We start from the raw sequence: 17,836 nt of genomic DNA, 5'->3' as shown, positions 1-17,836 counted from the left end.
TACGAGTCGCAGCTGAAAGCTGGTGGAAAATGTTTGGTTTTGTTGCAGCTTCAGACTGTCCCGCATTTGTTGCGCAGCTGACAGTTATCAAATGGAAAGGTTATCTAAAAGTCAGACAAAAAAAAACTCCATAGACAGCCAATGCAGCCGAAGAAAGCGCCAGGCAGTGGCGGAGTATCTGTCATGGACAGTGACTGATGGTCATGGCAGCGCCATGAGGCACCATCAGTTCGATGCTGACCAAGCAGATGATGCTCCAGCTTCTGTTGCTGATACTTCTGCTACTGCTGCTGCTGCTGCTGATGATGATGAAGATGACGGGGCAGCATTTAACAAGCATTTAGCTGTTGAATAACTGCGGCTCTATATAATTTGTGGCAGCCAGTTGCCAAAGAATGTTTTGTACTGCCAAAGAGAGCGTTGCATAGGTACAGCAGCATTACCTTTCCCTGGAATAATACTCTCTTGCCTTTGCCTGTGCCTTTGCCTTTTTGGCCTCTGGGCAGGCACTTTGCAGCTGCTTTGATGCATTAAGTGAGTCCCCCAGGTTGAGTAGGTCATGTAATGGCATCTGCAGTCCACATACTCAAATATGGTAATCCAATGCCACAAACGACCCACATTCGAGTGCACATTTGTGGGCCAGGCATGGCCTTCCACTGGGGCTAGATTTGAGATATAAGAGCGTAAAGAATCTAGAACCTAGCAGGGGTTTCTCATGTTTTATTCCACCATAATAATGGTTAGCTCCATCTAAGGGAATTCTGGGAAACCATTTTGTGATTTTCGATTTCATATCGATGGGTTTGCATCTCGACACTCGCCAAAAGGTTTTCTAAGACACTGTAAGCACTTTCAAAATTCCAAGAGATGTTTTTTAAGTTGCAGAAAAGTTCAAGAAATAATTTTAAAATGTTCACAAAACACAGTAAAAACGGTAGGAAAATTCGGAATTCTCTTGCAGTTGTTGGTGCACTTTGTGGGTTCTGCATATACTCAGTGAAGTAAGAAATGAATCCCTCCCTCACACAAAGGGACAGTCTGCTGGGCAGGAACAGCTCTTGGTTGCATGCAACAGTAGCAGCAGCAGCAGCAGCAGCACAGGGGAGGCACTCTGGGCTGGACTGTGTGGCAAATGAAATTCACTTTTACCCATTCTTCAGCCCAGTCTTTGCAGCAGGTCAGGTTTTTCAAGCACAGTTGGGGAGCCTGGTGGTTGGTCAAAGCGTCGACCGGTTTCTCCTGCATGCAGCTGGAAAATTTGTTTACAATAATACTCTCTCGGTGCTCTCTCTCACTCTCTCTCTGGGTGCTGTGTGTGCGTTGTGGAAGTGCACTTCAGAGCGTGTGGCGCGTGTGGAGACTCTTACTTTCAATTTCTGAACTCATTAGCCAGCCACTGGTACAGGATCGGGTCTGCTCTGGCAACGGCTTTCATTTCATAATGGCAACAGGGCCTCACAAGCCGTACTTGGAGTGCACAGCGCCCGAGAATGTTCGCCAAAAGTATCTTTTCTTGTTGTGTGCTTGGGCAACTGTGCTTTTGATGGGCTGCCAAAAACTTTCTCTGCGAATAACTTTTGCCCCAAAGATTCGACAGCAGCAGCAGCAGCAGCAGCAGCAACTTCGGATTTGGCAACAACTTTAACTTAAAGCCGCTTCTGCTTGTGTGAAGAAACTTTTTGTGTGTGCCACAAGTTTTTTTTGGGGCAAGCTCTTGACAGAGATCTCTGTATAGGTATTTTCCTGAATTAACAAGAAGACCTCTCTGTGTGTGTGTGTGTGTCTGCGGCTGCTGCAGAATGTGTTTGCATTGCAATGAAATTGGAAAAATTGAGCTGATTCTGGGGCCACTCTACATGGGGTAGAACCTTTTCTCTGTTCTCTGGTCGAATGATTGCTGTGGCACGACCAGCAAGTGGACCAAGTCCGACCAAGGGAACAATGCAAGAGCCGAGGCGGAGCCGGAGTCACAGAGAACAAAGCAATAGAAGGCCCGAGAAGTGGGTTGCTTGTGTGCTGGGAATGAAGAAATGGAAATGCCTTGGAAAAATGAAGGAAGTGAAGGTAAACGCATATGCTTGACACGGAAAATGCAATCCCCGCTGCATACTACTCAAACCAAGGAAATAGATGCTCATAAAAATTACTTTGATGGCTAAACCCCCAGCCCCAGCAGCAGTCCATAAGCGGACGCGAAACAGAAACAAAAACACTCAACCCGAAACCCACACACAAAAGTGCAGCCCACAGTCAGTCCTCGGAGTGGCAGTAGCGACTGGCGACTTGACATCAACGAAATCGAACATTCATGTGGGTTGAAGCGGAGTGAAAATTGCGTGCAATTATACAAAGATGATATCGGGCCAGGCAGTAGCAGCAGCAGCAGTGACTCCTTGGGACACCGATAGGCTACTCGGATGAGGCGCCCTTAGGCTGTGTAAATATTTGCTTCGACTTTTATTGCAGTCAGCCGAACTGGTTCGACGGCTATAAATAAATGATTATTTATGAAATGCAATCAGAGCAGAGGCAACTGTCGCAGACGCTGTCCATGGGTTGTCATAATAAGTAAAATTGAAACAATTTCAACAAAATTGCTGCCAGCTCTCAGAAAAATGTGTTAAGCTCTAAATAAATTGTTAAATTTAAATGCACCCAAGTCAATGTATGCTGTACATTTAATTCTAGTGTTTCTGCTCGGTCTGGCAGCTAATGTACCCCATTCTAATGTCAGTCAGTGAGTCAGCCAATAATTAAACGGCTAAATGCAGCTTAAGCGTGTTCATCTGGAGCTGCCCCCTGCTGCGGACCCACTCACGTAACCAAGCTGGACAATTCAATTTTAGTCAGCTTATGGCCATTGTTATGGCTGTTATTTGCTGACTTACATTCGGAGCTGCTGGCCAGCAGCAGCAGGCGGCAGTGCTGACCGTTGGCGTTTCCGACAAACAGTGCAAAAACAAAAACAAAAACAAAACGATACGAAAATAAACCGCTGGCTGTTTGGGCCATTCAATAAGAATTTCAATCGCCTCGGCGACACACTGCTCGGGCACTTCAAGGCAGCTGATGCCACGCAAAAAGCCAAAATATCAACAATAACACGGCTCACACTTTTGGCTACTTTGGAGCTGCTGCTGTTGCCCCAAAAATTGCTACGATTTGGAAGATTTTAGCTAGCCGAAGCTTGGAGCACACTTTGATGAAGTTTTGTGTTGGAGTTGCCTAGAAAATTGTTGCTGAGACTACTGGGATTATTAGAAGAATATTAGAACCCCTCTTTGAAAGCGTATCAAAAGTCGCAAAGTTCTCAGCTTAGCCTCTCCCCCAAACAGTTGCATTTCCGTTGGCCGCCAACTGATTCATCGATGTGCGAATACACACACAAATATATATCTATGGAAATATCTGTTTGATTAAATCAGCCCCCATTCTGATGCTGCTGCCGCCGCCGCTTGTTTACGGATTTTTTCCGTCACATTCTCAAATATGTTTCACAGCCATTTTGGCCATTGAATTTGTCAGGCACGGCACAGAAAATACAACACGCGAAAATACACACACGAGTCAAACAGAGTCAAAGGCCGGCAACCATTGACGAACCTGGACAGATTCTGGCCAGATTTTTGCTGTTGTTTCATTCTTTGTTTTTGTTTGTTTGGCTCTCGGCCAGCTCAATTGCACGGCTTAATGTGATTTGACCAATTTGGGTGGGGGGGAGCTCTGTGTCAGCCAAAAGGCTGAGCGTTAATTTGCCTATAATTATTCTGGCATGTCTGTGGGATAATTGAGCCACTGGATCCGGCGAGTAATAATAATGAACAAATCGTGGCGAATTCTAGTTGTGCGATGGTCGTAAAAAAGAATTGAAAGTGAGTCAAAATAGAAACCAAGAGGGGAAGGGAACTCCATTTGGGGGCTAACCTTTCGCCAAGCTGCAGTGCCACTCCCCTGTCTGCCATTCGCTTTCTTTCAACATTTTTGTCATCATCATTTGAGTCTCCGTTTTGATGGGTCTCGTTAAATTACAGCTAACCCGAATTTGCATTTGAGCAGTTCAGTTCGTTCTTTGGATCCACCAAATACATATTTGGCCCAAAAGCCAAGCCCCGTCTCAGCTCTCGATAGAGAGTTGCCGCTGCTGTGGTGGTGGCAGCTGGTTTTCTGTTTCATAAAAATGCAAATGTGTGCAAAAACGTAAGAGAAATATCGTTATTAAACCCACAAACAATAACTGTCACCAGTTTGCTGCATTAATTAGAGACACATTCGGTGGCAGGGAAACTCACACACACCCAGAAACAACAAACGAGGAAAAACATTCTCTGAGAGAGCAGCGGAAATAGAAAAAGACCAGGAGCAGGCGAGAAAAGCAAACACGACAGCCATGAAGGAAGCTGCTGAAAAGATAATGATAAATGTTCGAGCGATGGGCGGGGATGGGCTGCTCCCGGTCCCGGTCCCAGTCCGAGTCGGCCCGACTGAATATTTATGAATGATTAATGAATGGCAAGACATGGCCCGAAGCGTAAAGAAAATCTCCAATTACCTCTGCCCGGGACGAAGAGTCTCAAAGTCTACTGCCATCAGACATGGTCAATGCACCCCGAGCGTGCCACAACTTAGAAGCGAAACTTATCTCCACCTCAGTTCGTGCGAGACGGCAGAGACATGACATAATGTCCAAATATTTGGATCTTGAGGCACATAAATAAATCCACACAAAGTCTGTCTAGTTTGATTTTTATAGCACATCAGATAAGAGCTCAAAAAGTAAGCTCATTTCGGCCTTATCGCGCATAAAGAAAACACAGACACAGAAAGCAAAAGACAAGAGCCAGCGATGAGACGATGAAAAAGTAACAAGTGTACGTATTCCCTTGTCACGAATCAGTGTCAAGTCGAAAGTCAAGAATTTTCAGCTTAATGGCCATGCAGCAAAGTGCCAATTAAAGCCAAGAGAGAAATAGACTTATGGAGGTAGAAAATATAGACAACAAAATGTTGTTGAACAAAAAATGATCAGATGGGAACAGATGAACCTTGAGCTATTAGGAGCTAAGATTTTGATCTAAAGATATTTTGTATTCCGCTGAATAAGACCACAAACGTATCCTGGAAAGTTCTTAACTGCCCAACGCTTATTCATTTTATTTCCATAGTTTCTGCGTTGCACTTTTGCCTTGAACTAAAAGTTCTTCCACCATTATAAGCCGCTCATGATTTGCCCTATTAATTTATATGTATTTGTATCTTCCCAAGCTGTTTCTAGTTTGACACAAGCATTGAGAGCGTGAGAAAGTACGAGTTTCTAGACATGAACTTGAATTATGATTTACGCTTCTTTTTGTCCAAGTGGCAATGGTAGAATGTTGGCATTGGAGTGCCCTCTCCATCGCCGGCAACGTAACGATTGGCACTTTGCTGGTAAACGCCCTCAAATCATTTTACACCTACAAGATACTTTTGCTCTAGCTCTAGCGAACAGATACTGTTTCTATTTATCGTTTGCTGTTTGCTGTTTGCTTTTCTCTGTTGTTGCTCTTGTGTGTGGCAGCATTACTCATGGTCGGGTCGTCATTTTTTTCATCGTCACTGCCGCGTTGCAAATCGAGTCTCAAATGGACTGGAATCTTCGGCGGTGTCAAACGGCAACAAGGCGCACATCAAAAAGGCTTAGGACGTGCATAAGAATTAAACCGGGCTTAGCCTCGGCAATTTCAACACGTCTGGGCAGGGAGACAGGGGAGCAGCAGCAGAAGACAAGGCACATGAGCTGACTGAGAGGTACAGGCGCTCCAGTGTGGAGTGGGTGAGCCGTGTGTGTGTGTGTGTGTGTGTACAAAAACATTGGGACATTCCAAGAGGCATTGAGACAGACAGAGCGAGAGAGAGGGAGAGAGAGAGAAAGAGAGTGAAGAAGGAGGAGCAGAACGGGGAGACTGTAAATATTTGTTACCTTTGCGGTGACGTTGCTTCTTTGTTCTTTGACTCTCTGCTTCTCCCCTACTCTCTTTTGATCTCCCTCTCCTGTTACTTTTCTTTCTGTTCTGTGTATTACTTGTAATTAATTTTATAACCCGTTAAAATAATCAGAACCCAACTGCGAGCGAATTCCTTCTGTGCAAGCTGCGCTCAGTTGCAACCAGCGCAGAAATTTGCAGGGGGGGGGGGGGGGGGTAAGAGTGTATGTTTTGCTTTACCTTTTGGTTCTGAGTTACTTTGGCTTTGGGTATACCCACTTGCCAGATTCTCTCTCTGTTGTTTGGCAAAGAAATTATCCAATTCGTTTTTCTTTTCGGGAAGGGGTTTCGGTGTGGGTTTCGCTGCGGGGTTCGTTGCTTTGCGGTTTCGATGTCGCTGCTGTTTTGCATACCATTCGATGATGGCGCTGCGTGCGTGCGTGCGTATGGGTGTGTAATTCGAATATCAGCACGCGCAGCAATAAAAGAGATGAACCAACAAAAAGAAGAATGCTGCTGCGGCGCACAGGTAGACAAGACACAAATCTTAAACCGGCAATCTCATCGCACTAACACACACTACGAGTATCACCAACACCGGCGCACGTTCAGCCGTTCGGCTGCTTTTGTTGTCTATTTCGGTTTGCGAGCTGGAACACAGCGACGTTCGCTCGGCTCGAGACGGTTTCGTTAACTGAGGTCGGCTCTGGCGTGGAGTCGATCGCCGAGATTTGAGCAGCCAGACAACAGGTTGAAAGGCAATTCAGAGAGCGCACCTTTGCTCTCTCTCTCTCTCTCTGTCTGAGCTCTCTCTGTCAGCTGCTACCTGAAGCGCCCGCCCTTCGCCCATTATCATTAGCCAGAATGCGCGCCTGGGCGTCGTGCGTCGTCCGTCGCCCACTATCTGTTCAATTACGTATGAGAAAGCCTCGAGTGGCATTGTTCTTGGCTTTTCGCTTGAAAAGAGAAAATGTTCCCAAAGCGATGCATTAGGCGCATTTTCATACACTGACCACGGGCAATTTGAGCTAACGGTGGGCATATTCCCTATGAGAACCCACAATCCCGATAGCTTCCCTAGCCAAAGTTAAGAGGATTATTGGATAAGCAGCAGGCAGATTGAATCGGCATAGAGTGAGAGAAATAGATAATGAAACGTAAAGATTTTAGTTTTGAAAATTGTAAAAGATTAGTTGTTGTTTTACAACTTCAAAGGTTGTGAGAAACTATTTAAAACAATAGAAAAACCTTTGCACCTTCCAATTCCAGCCTTTTTTTTGTGTGTTTTAATTCAAAGAAATTTGTCATTCAATACAATAGTTATCTTTGGCTGAAGTTCATCTGCGTTCAATTAGTTTTTATTAGTTTTACACTGAATGAGACTTAAGTACCAGTTTAAATCAATTTGCATAAATTTCTACGATTTACAAAGTGGATTTTCCAGACAAAAATACTTCGACTAAATGTTGTTTAGACTTTGAATTGAATACTTGTTTCATCTTACTCATATTTTCATATCTATGAATATAGATATAATGTTCTTAAATTGTAATTGAACTAAAAAAAAACACTCGTAACTCTCAAAATATTTAAAAAATTAGCAGAGTATCTGCACAGTATTTTGGACTCTTCCTACTTTCCTTCCGTTCGCATGGGAAAATTGACAGTCAACATTTTCACAGAGCTGGGGGGTGTGGGAGTTTTCGAGTGCAGTTATAACGAGGTACAAGTAGAACATGCCCAAGCCCCGACAACTCGGGTGGCATGCGGCACTGACAAATTTCATAATTGTTGAATAACATTTTAAATTGTATTTAATTATTGTGTGTAATGCGGCGGCACTTTGGGAGTATTTTCCCAAGCAGCCTTTGTTTGTGTGTGGCCGCGGTATTGCCAATTTGCATGAGAACTGCAGGTGCTGAGAGCCCTGAGCAAACCCTTCAACTATGGAGTAGCACTAGCTGCTAATGCTAGGATATCAAATGAACTGAAATCAAAGACGGGTGTCTAGGACACAGAGCCTTTTCATACAATGAGGCCATGAGGTCACACCTAAAGCTCGGACTCCGACACGGGCTCAAGCTCACCTGCTAGGCTGGCTAATGAGCCGATTCCAGGCGGTGAGTGGGCGTTAAGCGACCAATTAAAGTGGATGATGACAAAATACATAAAGACAGAGTAATAAAAGTGTAGGGTGAGGGGACTGGGGACATGGCTTCGAGACTAGCTGAGACTCTTGAAAGCCCTGCAGGGGTTACGGCTGAGTGCGCAAAAAGTTTTCAGTTCATTTTGATGGCCATCAACCAGGGAAGTGGCTGCGTCTGTGGATGTTGGAACTTGGAACTTGGAACTTGACTGCCAGATGAGCAGCCCCCTTGCCGTAGCCTAGCAGCGAAATTATAATTAAAAGTCATCAACAACATTAGCCAAGAGAAATGTGCAGGCCGAGGCAGAAGGCCTAGGCCTAGACCTAGGCCCAGGGAAAGCAAAAACCAAATCCAGAACAACTGCGACGCAACAAGTAAAAGTAGTTGGCCCACGGCTCTAGACTTTGCTTATCTTTGTCTTTGGCTTCAGCTTTTACCTTATCTTTGGCTCTTTCCCATTATGTCCAAAGAAATCTTCGACCGTTGTGAATGCGGCAAACATTTGTTGGGAAAACATTTAATTAAGTTCTCTGTGCTCTGCTCTCTGCTCTCTGTCGGCGAATGATGAACGAGCGCTCCATTAGATTTCATTTACTCAACAAGTATTATCAACATTATCTGTGTGTATTAACTAGATGAATGTACCAACATCCCTAGCCACCTACCCCACTCTCCCCCTGGCCATGTCCTCCATTGAGCACGTGTTTCTGTCTGTCTGTCTGACTGTCTGTCTCGCTGTCTCTCTGCCTGTGTGTGTGAACGGAAATGAAGTAAGTTTGCTTTTCACTGCCACTGGATGCACAGTGGTTAATCATTATTTAAATGAAGTCCTTGAAGCACTTTCAAAGGAATGTCTGAGTGTACTCATAGCAGCTTTAGCTTGCTGCACGGAAATATAAATAGAAGTGGAAATATGCAAACAAAAACCAATGAAAACATATTACTCAACATATTTCGCATAAAATATGGCCTAGAAAAATCACAATTAATGCAAAAATCCTCTGAAAAATCAACATGGAAGATATTCAATATATTAAGTCAACAATTTATATTTTATATATTATTTTAAGCTAATTTTCCCTAACCCCTTGGTTCCTTCTGCAACTCACTGTGCACCTTTGTGCGCTGACATTACTCCTGCAGTTGTTTGTGCAGAAGAAAAACTTATCAGGCATACTGCAGCCGAGGCAGCAAGGGGAAATGAAAGCTTGCCAAGCGTGGCTGGCCATCCACGTGAGGTGAGGTGTCGAGCAGCAGCCCAGGGACAGTCGAGGAGAGTTCGCTGGAGATTTGCACATTAATTGCCTGCTACTGCAGGAGTGGCACCTGGGCGTTGTCAGGTGTGAATGCAGCGACTACTTTTGGCTAATGGCGAACCCGCACTCAACCCCATCAGCCAGAAGTGAATTCTTCAATTATTATCCCAGAATTAACCTTCCAACGAGTTCAAACAATTATCCATGCCGCTTGGCAAGCTAAGCCCATGGCTAGGTATAAAAAAGGGGAAATAAAAGTGCCTGAAGAGCTGCCCCATTTACTAGGACTATTTAGGAACTACTTCCTGATAAAGGCATCAAAAAAATGTCTAATTAAATCTCCCACTTACTTTGGAAACTCTTAAAATAGAATCAGCCTCAGTTACACCCGCAATAACATGACATTAACCATTAGAATAAATATAATCAAAGGCCCAAACATCTCCACTTGGAACACAATAAATCTTAAAAACAAAAAGCTGCCTCAAAGTCAGAGATGTTTGCCACACAAAGGAATAGCTTAGCTTTTGCATACAAGTTTCCGAGAACAAAAGCATTTGTGAATTATGTGCATAATCAGTGTAGGGTAGGGACATGCTTGAATGCAGGGTGACAGGGCTCTTTATGGTGTTGCCTTAGCGGACTTAGTGCCGTTGAAGGCATCAATTGTTGCCACAGCGTGGCCAACCGACGCGTGGCCAAGGGAGACGAAGACCTGCCACATGTGAGCCGCTGGACGGCAGGCACATCCTTCCCGGCTGCCACAGCCAATCTCCAATGGCGTTTTTCAATTTAGCTATTTCCGTTACAGCAGTGGCCAACATGATTAAGCAATCAGAGCCGCCTGAGAGGCGCACTTCAGCTGAAACGAGTAAATGAGCCCAGCCAACCGAAGCTAGAGGAGAGCGTGGAGGCGGGGAATGGGAGGGCAAAGAAAATTGATTTGAAAGGAAAAGGAACCCCGCTGGCAGCGGAAAGGATTTATGTGTGTAGATTATTCGAAATGATGATGCTGGTGGAGTGGGTTCTAAGCTGTTTATATGCCGGCCACAAAAAACCATCATTAAATTATTTTAGCCAGGCAGTTGGGGGGCGACACAAGTTACGAGACACTCGTAAGTATCCAAAGCTCTGTGGTCCCGTGCCCCCGAGAACCCTCATTAATGGCAGTCATAAATTGTAAGTGCAGGACTTTGATTGCAAATCGACAAGTGCTGGGCATCATAAAATTAATTAATTATGCACCAGCGACAAGCCCGTTCCGCAACAAAAAGCGTTCCGTCATCGACATTGATTTGACACACCAAAGAAATACGAGAAATTACGCTTCAAAAGTAGCATAGATATGTGGGCAAATCTCGCTTTGAGTATCGTTCGCTTATCGCTGAAAAATCTCTACATATAAATGGCATTTTCCCAACAAAAAAGAGACAACATTTCACGTACTTCATGGCTTAAAGTACAAATTCAAGCAACCAATCGATGGCTGGGCATATCGATCGGCATTGAGGCCACAAGGCCTACAAAATAATTGTCTAAAAGGGAAAGCGTGTACGCCGACGAATGTCATGCCCGAGTGGCAAGGAGGCGGAGGACAATAAAATTGCTTTTCCAGCGTGACAATGGAAACACTTTCATGTTATTTGAATGCCAATGCAACATTAAACTTGGATCTGACTGCCTACAAGCCACCTCGCAGACGCAGACTCCGCTCTGTGTTGCGATTCTGTTCCCCAACAACGCATTAAGCACAGGAGGGGAGTTGCTGCAACTGCCACTGAAACTAGAAGCAAAAAACAATGCCAGGGTCACATGCCCAAGCTGCGATAAATTGTTGCTTCTCGAGGCGAAGCTACCAGCACGAGTTGTGGTGCCCCCACCAGGAGCCACCAAGAGACGCTGGCTACAAAAAGACGCTTGCCAAATGAAAACCATTTTTGCGCGAATATCAATTTAATACCGCCGGCAAGGACCAACTCCTGACTGGGATGAATGCCACTGCCACGGGGGGGGGTGGCGCGTGATTTGTCGCCCAAGTGCCGCCAGGTGAGTCGTGACCCAGGCACAAACCGATATACCGTTATCCCAATCAGCAGATACACTGTGGAAAAATTGGGGAACTTCAAACAAGAAAGAATTTGGAGACAAATTTGCTACAAATTGCTGTCTCAAGTGAATGGAAGTTAGACTAGATTTTAATTTGGCATTTTAGTAAATATTTTTGAGAATTAAATAAAAAGGTTTAATGGCAGTTTCTTGCTAGATATTAGAGTTGAAAGCTTTCGAAGTTTGCAGCCACATTTTGTTGAGTAAATTTTGATTTTTGTTCAGTGCCAAACGCTGTCCCCTGCCCCGCACCCCGCACCCCGCACATCGCATTACTCTGCACAAATGTCGGGCCATAAATTGCGGTTTTCGAATGCTCGAGACGTGCGTAGAGCCCAGCCAGACGTAGGGCAGGGCGAGGGATGCCACTCGAAGTTTTTGCAGTCAATAAAATGCTTGTTCTAAGTGCAATTGCGGAGTGCAGAGTGCAACTTCCAGGGCATTGTGCATTGTCTGCTGCCGAAAAACTTACTGCTCCCACATTTAATTAGGTAGCAGGAGAATAAGTGGATTAAGGACGGGAAACTACTTGAGTTTGTTCGAGCCAAAAGTGCAATGAAGCAGCACGTCTCACAAAGGAAATTGAGAAAATGAAGGAGATACAGCGGGAAGTATGTGTGAGCTCGAGGGCTCAGCGCATAAACCAACCTTCCAGCAACTCTTTGCATTGAATAGAACAAAAATTGTACTCACATCATTCTGGTGGCATCTCGCTGGCGCACCGACTCGTCCCTGTTGAGCACCTCGATGATCATCTTGCGCTCATTCTCGGACAGATTCTCGAGCATTTGCGTGGTGGCCACGGCCAGTTCGGGTCCCAGGGCATCGATGGTGTCGACGGGCACGGGCACGCAGGTCTCGCTGCTCGTGGAGATGCCCATGCCCATGCCCATGCCGGAGCCAAGGTTGAAGGGGTGCACGCTCCCGGACATGCCACCCATGCCAACCATGCCACCAGCCATGCTCATGCCCATGCCACCGCCCATGCCCATGCCACTGCCCATGGCCATGCCTCCAGCCATTCCCATGGCAGAGGTTGCTGCTGTGCTGGTCGCCGAGGTGGGGACTGTGGCATGGCTACTGCTGCTGCTGCTGTACTGCATCATGCTGTTGCTGTTGGGCTCTGTTGAGGCAGCTGCCGCGGCTGCTGCTGCTGCTGCTGCTGCTGCTGCGGCTGCGGCTGCCACCCGGTGCTTGTTGTTGGTGGTATGCGGGGGCGTGGGCGGTAGGCGTGCGCTGCGTCCACTTGACATGCTACACCGATTTCTATGACTGCAAAACGAACTCTGGATTCTGAATTCTGAATTCTGAATTCCGGCGTCTCTCTCTCTGTGTATCTGTGTACGATTGTGTCTGTATCCGTGTCTGTGGGAGAGTCAGCAGGTGGTTCTTATGCCCCTTTGTTGCATGCAAATTAAGGGCGAAAAGTTACTAAATTGGCTGATTGCCCCCCTGCAGCGTCACGGCCTTGATCCTCGAACCAGTTGCAGCCCCCGGGCGTTGTTGCTCTTTAAAATTTGATTTTAATTTTGTGCCTTGCCAGCGAAATGCGCCGCATGTTTGCCAGTGAGCCAGTCGATAACTGCAAAAAGAAAAAGAGATTTCAATAAGTAACAGGAAGGAAACACTTTTAATGAATAAATCTTGGGAAAATGCTAAGCCATTCATCTTCATATTTTCTGATCCAGGTCACACCTCTCCATCAACCAATTAAAATTTCAAATGGAATAAAATGTATGCCGCAAAATGGCTGCATACTTTAAAGGCGTTGGTCATTGAAGTGCCATTGAAGAAGGATTAAAAAAACTCTTTCTCCATCAATTTTCATTCACTATGGACTTTATTTATTATATTTTTTTTGTATATTTTTAGGCTGTTGTGTTGCATACTAATCAAAATAAAAGGCTTCAAAAATAACTGCAAATCAAGAGCTTTGGCTTTGGCATCGAACGCCATCAAAATAACGATGATTAAATCATGTTCTACTCGAATTTACACACTAAGCACTAAGCCTTTTTTAAAGCTTTAATGGTTAGAGATTTCTAGAATAAACGAACTCTTGGATAAAGCATTTATATTACATTTTGAAGATGCTTTTCGATTCCTGAAAATTATAAATTGAATGTCCAATAAAGTTAACCAATTAGGTGAGTGATTAAAAAGATTAAACGTAAAGTGAATACAAAAGGAAGAACGCCATAAATAGCTAACTTTGTGCTTGAAAGATTGTGAGTTGTTCAATGAAATTCTCAATCAGTAGGTATACCCTAATCAATTTATAAACTTTACATGTGACTGTGCACAGCATGCTGGTAAAAGTGCGTAAAATGCATGAAAAATGTTCAAAAATTTTCATTTCTTTTTTTTAATTTTGCATGAAATCATTCTGACAATTGATACACAAACGCAACACTACACGTATTTTGTGTGGAGAATGCACACAAAGATTGAGGTTATCATTCCAGCTAAAACATGGCAAATGTTTGTGCAACATTTAAAAAATAAAATATGAGAATTTTATACGAAGTTTTGTGTCTTTTTTTAAAGCGATTTCAGCCACAGCCTGGGGTATGGGTGAGTGACCCAGGATTTTCAGCACGTTGCAGCACGTTGCGGGCCAGCATAAGCCATAAATACACGAAATGATTAATGGAATATTGAACACATTGTCCTGCGGCTGCCACACACACACACACACACGAAGAGAGTTCGACAGGGACCCACCGTGGAGAACTCAATCATACAAATAACGTTAACGTTTTGCTGCTGCCACACGCACTGCACGTGGATGTGTGTATTGCGGTGGCAATGAGTGTGAACCTACACACACAATGATACATTTGCTTGCTTTAGATTTTAGATACGCGCACTCGTAGTCAGCATAGCGAACACAATATAGGTAAATGTATGTGAATATATGCATACATTTACACGATTTTGTGCTTGATAAAGTGGCAACTGTGTGGTGGCTGTTGGCCATGTTTGAGTTACCATTAAACTGGTTTAACTGTGGCAAACAGAGCAGCTTGGCTGTTCAATTGCTGCAAATTGCAGTGCATTAAATCACAAGTTAATTTAACTTTTAGCTCAACTTTTATCATCTACTTTGGCCCTACAGTGGACAGTTTATTGTATCATATTTTAATTATAATTATTATTGTTTAAGGATTGCAAATATATGCCTCTGATCCTTTGTGGGTTTTGTGTTTTTGCTACAGGTTTTAACATGTTGAAAGTCTGCTTTTGAGTGTTCTTTATAATATAAATTTAAACAATCAAGAGAGCTGAGTTGACGGCAGTGCTGCTGGCAGGGAAATTTGCATTTTCTACATCTGCATCTACACTGGATGAGGCTTATTATTTATTCATTTATTTTATTCCACACTTTGTACAATTATGTACATGTTCTCTACTTGATTGCAGAAACATGTTGTGGTCAGAAAATAATCAAAATAATTACCCAAAACAACAATTAGCTCTATGAACAGCTGCCTAAAGCGCCACTGAATGGAGGAGAATTTTGATATATTTATAGAAACTGAGCATCAGTTATCTATAAATTTGTTTGGCCTTTCAGTTCAGTTTATTATTTATTTGCAGTAAATTGCAAAATTTTCAATGAATTTTTGCTGTTTTTGCCAGAGCAAAAAGTGAAATAAGAGAGTTGGGCATTCTTTTCCTGTACTTTCCTCATCATGGCTCATCCTTCTTGATTGAGTCAAAGAGGGGGAAAAGCAGATTACAGACACTCAGAGCACAACAGGCACTTCCATTTCAGGTGGGAACCATTGCATTTTGAGATTTAATCTTTAACCTGCCCTTGAGTGCAAGCTGCAATAATTCTGCCTTTGTTTTACCATTGACTGAAAGGCAACCTTAAAAAAACTTCTCAGCGATTTCCCATTAAATGTGTCGAGCAGGGAAATTTCAGTGGAAAATAAATATTCATCATTTTCTAGGAAAAGGGAAAATGTCCTTCATGTTACTTGACGTTATTAACATTCTTTTTGTGTAGCAAATTGAATTTATTTTTCTGTTTGATTTTTTGTCTTCCTTTTGCTCATTTGATTGTTTGTTGTGCCAGCCACAGCGAGATTTAATTATGAGGCTATAAATAAAGTGCATTGAATGCCTCTGGCTGTCCCGTACAAGAGCAACCTGTTACCTGGCCCCTGGCACACAGAGACAGGCACTCCACCTCTATGCGGAGGCGCTTAAACAAAACCACCTGTGCGCCGTGTTCAATTTAATATGTGTGTGAATGGGTCGGCCCTGAGTGGGTGGATGGATAGTCCTATGTAGCAGTAACAGTCAAAAGACATTTAAATGACAATGACAGTTTAACTGTGGCGCCCCAGAAAAGGACAAAGGCGTTGGGCCTGCCACAATAGTTGGGCTGGGGTACGGGGTGGACTGTCTGCTTGCTGCACAGTCCAACAGTTTTATCGACTTGACAGAGCCAGAGGCACCCTCACACACATGCAAATATAGTCAAAGGCAAGTTCCGGCAGCTCCGACAGAAGCCCTAGAAAGGTGCAAAATGAAAAAACTGAAAATTGAAAATTGAAAATGTCATAAAGTTACGGCCAGGATATGGCGCTCATGTCAGACAGATAGACACGGCTAAGGACATGTGATAGCGGCATCAATCGCTCTGCTGCTGCTGCTGCTGATGCTTAGTCGATGAGTATCCTGCATGATGGATGCGGCACGGCACGTCACGGCATCGAGCGTGCGTGGAAATGTAATTAAGCACACTGAGTGGAAAGTTATTTGGTAAAAGTTGTCTGCAACCCGGTGGCGGGAATCTGTGCTGCCTCCTAACCGGCCACTAAGTAGTAAACCATTCAACCATCCAACAGTTTGAGCTGTAAATTTCTCTTGTTCCACTGTGGCTGAGCCAGACGAGAGAGAGAGAGAGAGAGAGAGAGAAGCAAAAGGATGCACATATGGATGTACGTGATGGCAGGCTTGTCTCTGACTCTTTTTAATTTACACTTGCTGAATTTTTAATGATCCATGTGCGCCAGCGTTGCGTATACGTAATGTGTAAACGACCTGAAAACAGACACGGATACACCCACAGACACACACACACGCATGACAGGATGAAGGAAGTTCTTTTTGTAGGGGTCTGTCCAAATGCCAGATGCTTGCTGAGTGCGCTCAGATGCCATGGCAACGGCTATTTTTAGCACGAATTCCCAAACGAATAAACTTCAGAGAAGAGAAAGAGAGCGGACGGAGGACGAAGGCAGCTTCCGGTATACGTAGCTTGAGCCTGGTAATTGAATTTGACTCGGCGCCGAGACAATCAATATTGAGACAAAGACGCCACAGGAAGCCCCAGACCAGGCACCTCCAACTCCAACTCTCCCGCTGATGTCAGGTGTAAGCCCGAGGATATGTGATGTGTGTGCCAATGGATGCCCGGATTAAAATGCACAGTGCACAATGCGAGCGATAAAGCGTTTTTCCATGCATAAGCAAAAACAAATGGATACTCTGGCATCAGCATTCTACGAGCAAACAGAAGGCAAGCCTGAGTCAAAGCAGCTACAGACTGACACATTCACAATAAATATGCAATAGACAGGCTAAAGGATACCAGGAAACATAGCACACATGAGTTCTATTCACGAAGCTGGCACACAGTTTTTAGAGACTTTCAAAGAGCGTTACTGAAACGATACTCGTACCAGATGTACGCTCAGTAAGTAGCTCATTGGCACACACACATCGCAATCAATGTCAAAGTGTACCTTAGACAACAAATAGTCCATATAGAGTATATACACACATGGATAGATATGAGCTCCTCCTGAGGGTGAGTGCTAAACCTGAGCATTTCCGCTGCGCTTGAGGCTGCGTCCGGTGGCACCCAAAGGCACCCTAAGCACTGCTCCAAGGGGCATATATTACTATAAAATAAGCGTTAAGCATGACTACAAGAGCACATACACGAGACACATAGTCAGAAGCAGAAGCAAAGACAGACCAGGAGAACTGGAGACGAGACATTACAGATAGTACGGGTGAAGGCAGGAGGAGTCTTGGTACATGTCGTGTTACATTCTCAGTACAGTATGTATGAACATTAAGTGTCTAGCTTGTTGGTGTCAAGTGCTTGTCGGCAAGGTTGTCTCTGGTTCACAATATTGACTACTTAGAGACGGAGCCGTGTGTGAGCCGTGGAGGTGGAAACGCCAAGCCAAGCCAAGCCAAGCCAACCAAACCGTGTGACAAGTGAGAAGTCATTTGTTTTTCGGCTCTGCCCTTTTGCAAATCACATAGAAGACACGGCTACAGAGTGCTTGTAGTGCTGCCTAGCTGGTATGACAGACATTTAGGCTTTCAAAAC

The 17,836-nt window shown here is 44.4% G+C and overlaps 1 protein-coding gene across 13 annotated transcripts in view; it reads right to left on the bottom strand.

The window, feature by feature from the left end:
• Positions 1 to 12,783, bottom strand: part of LOC117589478 (synaptotagmin-like protein 4) — a 48,849-nt gene extending 36,066 nt beyond the window's left edge. For 10 of the 13 annotated variants that reach the window (XM_034281421.1, XM_034281422.1, XM_034281427.1 and 7 more), the window contains exon 1: positions 12,169 to 12,743. In XM_034281421.1, the coding sequence (XP_034137312.1) occupies positions 12,169 to 12,728 (560 nt within the window). In that variant the 5' untranslated portion in view covers positions 12,729 to 12,743. Of the gene's footprint in view, positions 1 to 6,206; positions 6,647 to 12,168 lie in introns of those variants that run through there. The other 3 variants (XM_034281432.1, XM_034281431.1, XM_034281429.1) reach the window with 3 other exon arrangements.
• Between the last annotated feature and the right edge of the window lie 5,053 nt (positions 12,784 to 17,836).

The sequence above is a fragment of the Drosophila guanche genome, unplaced genomic scaffold (genome assembly GCF_900245975.1).
Source record: "Drosophila guanche unplaced genomic scaffold, DGUA_6, whole genome shotgun sequence".
NCBI lineage: Eukaryota > Metazoa > Arthropoda > Insecta > Diptera > Drosophilidae > Drosophila > Drosophila guanche.
The sequence above is the reverse complement of the archived record's forward strand: the minus strand, read 5'-3'. Positions and strand labels throughout refer to the sequence as shown.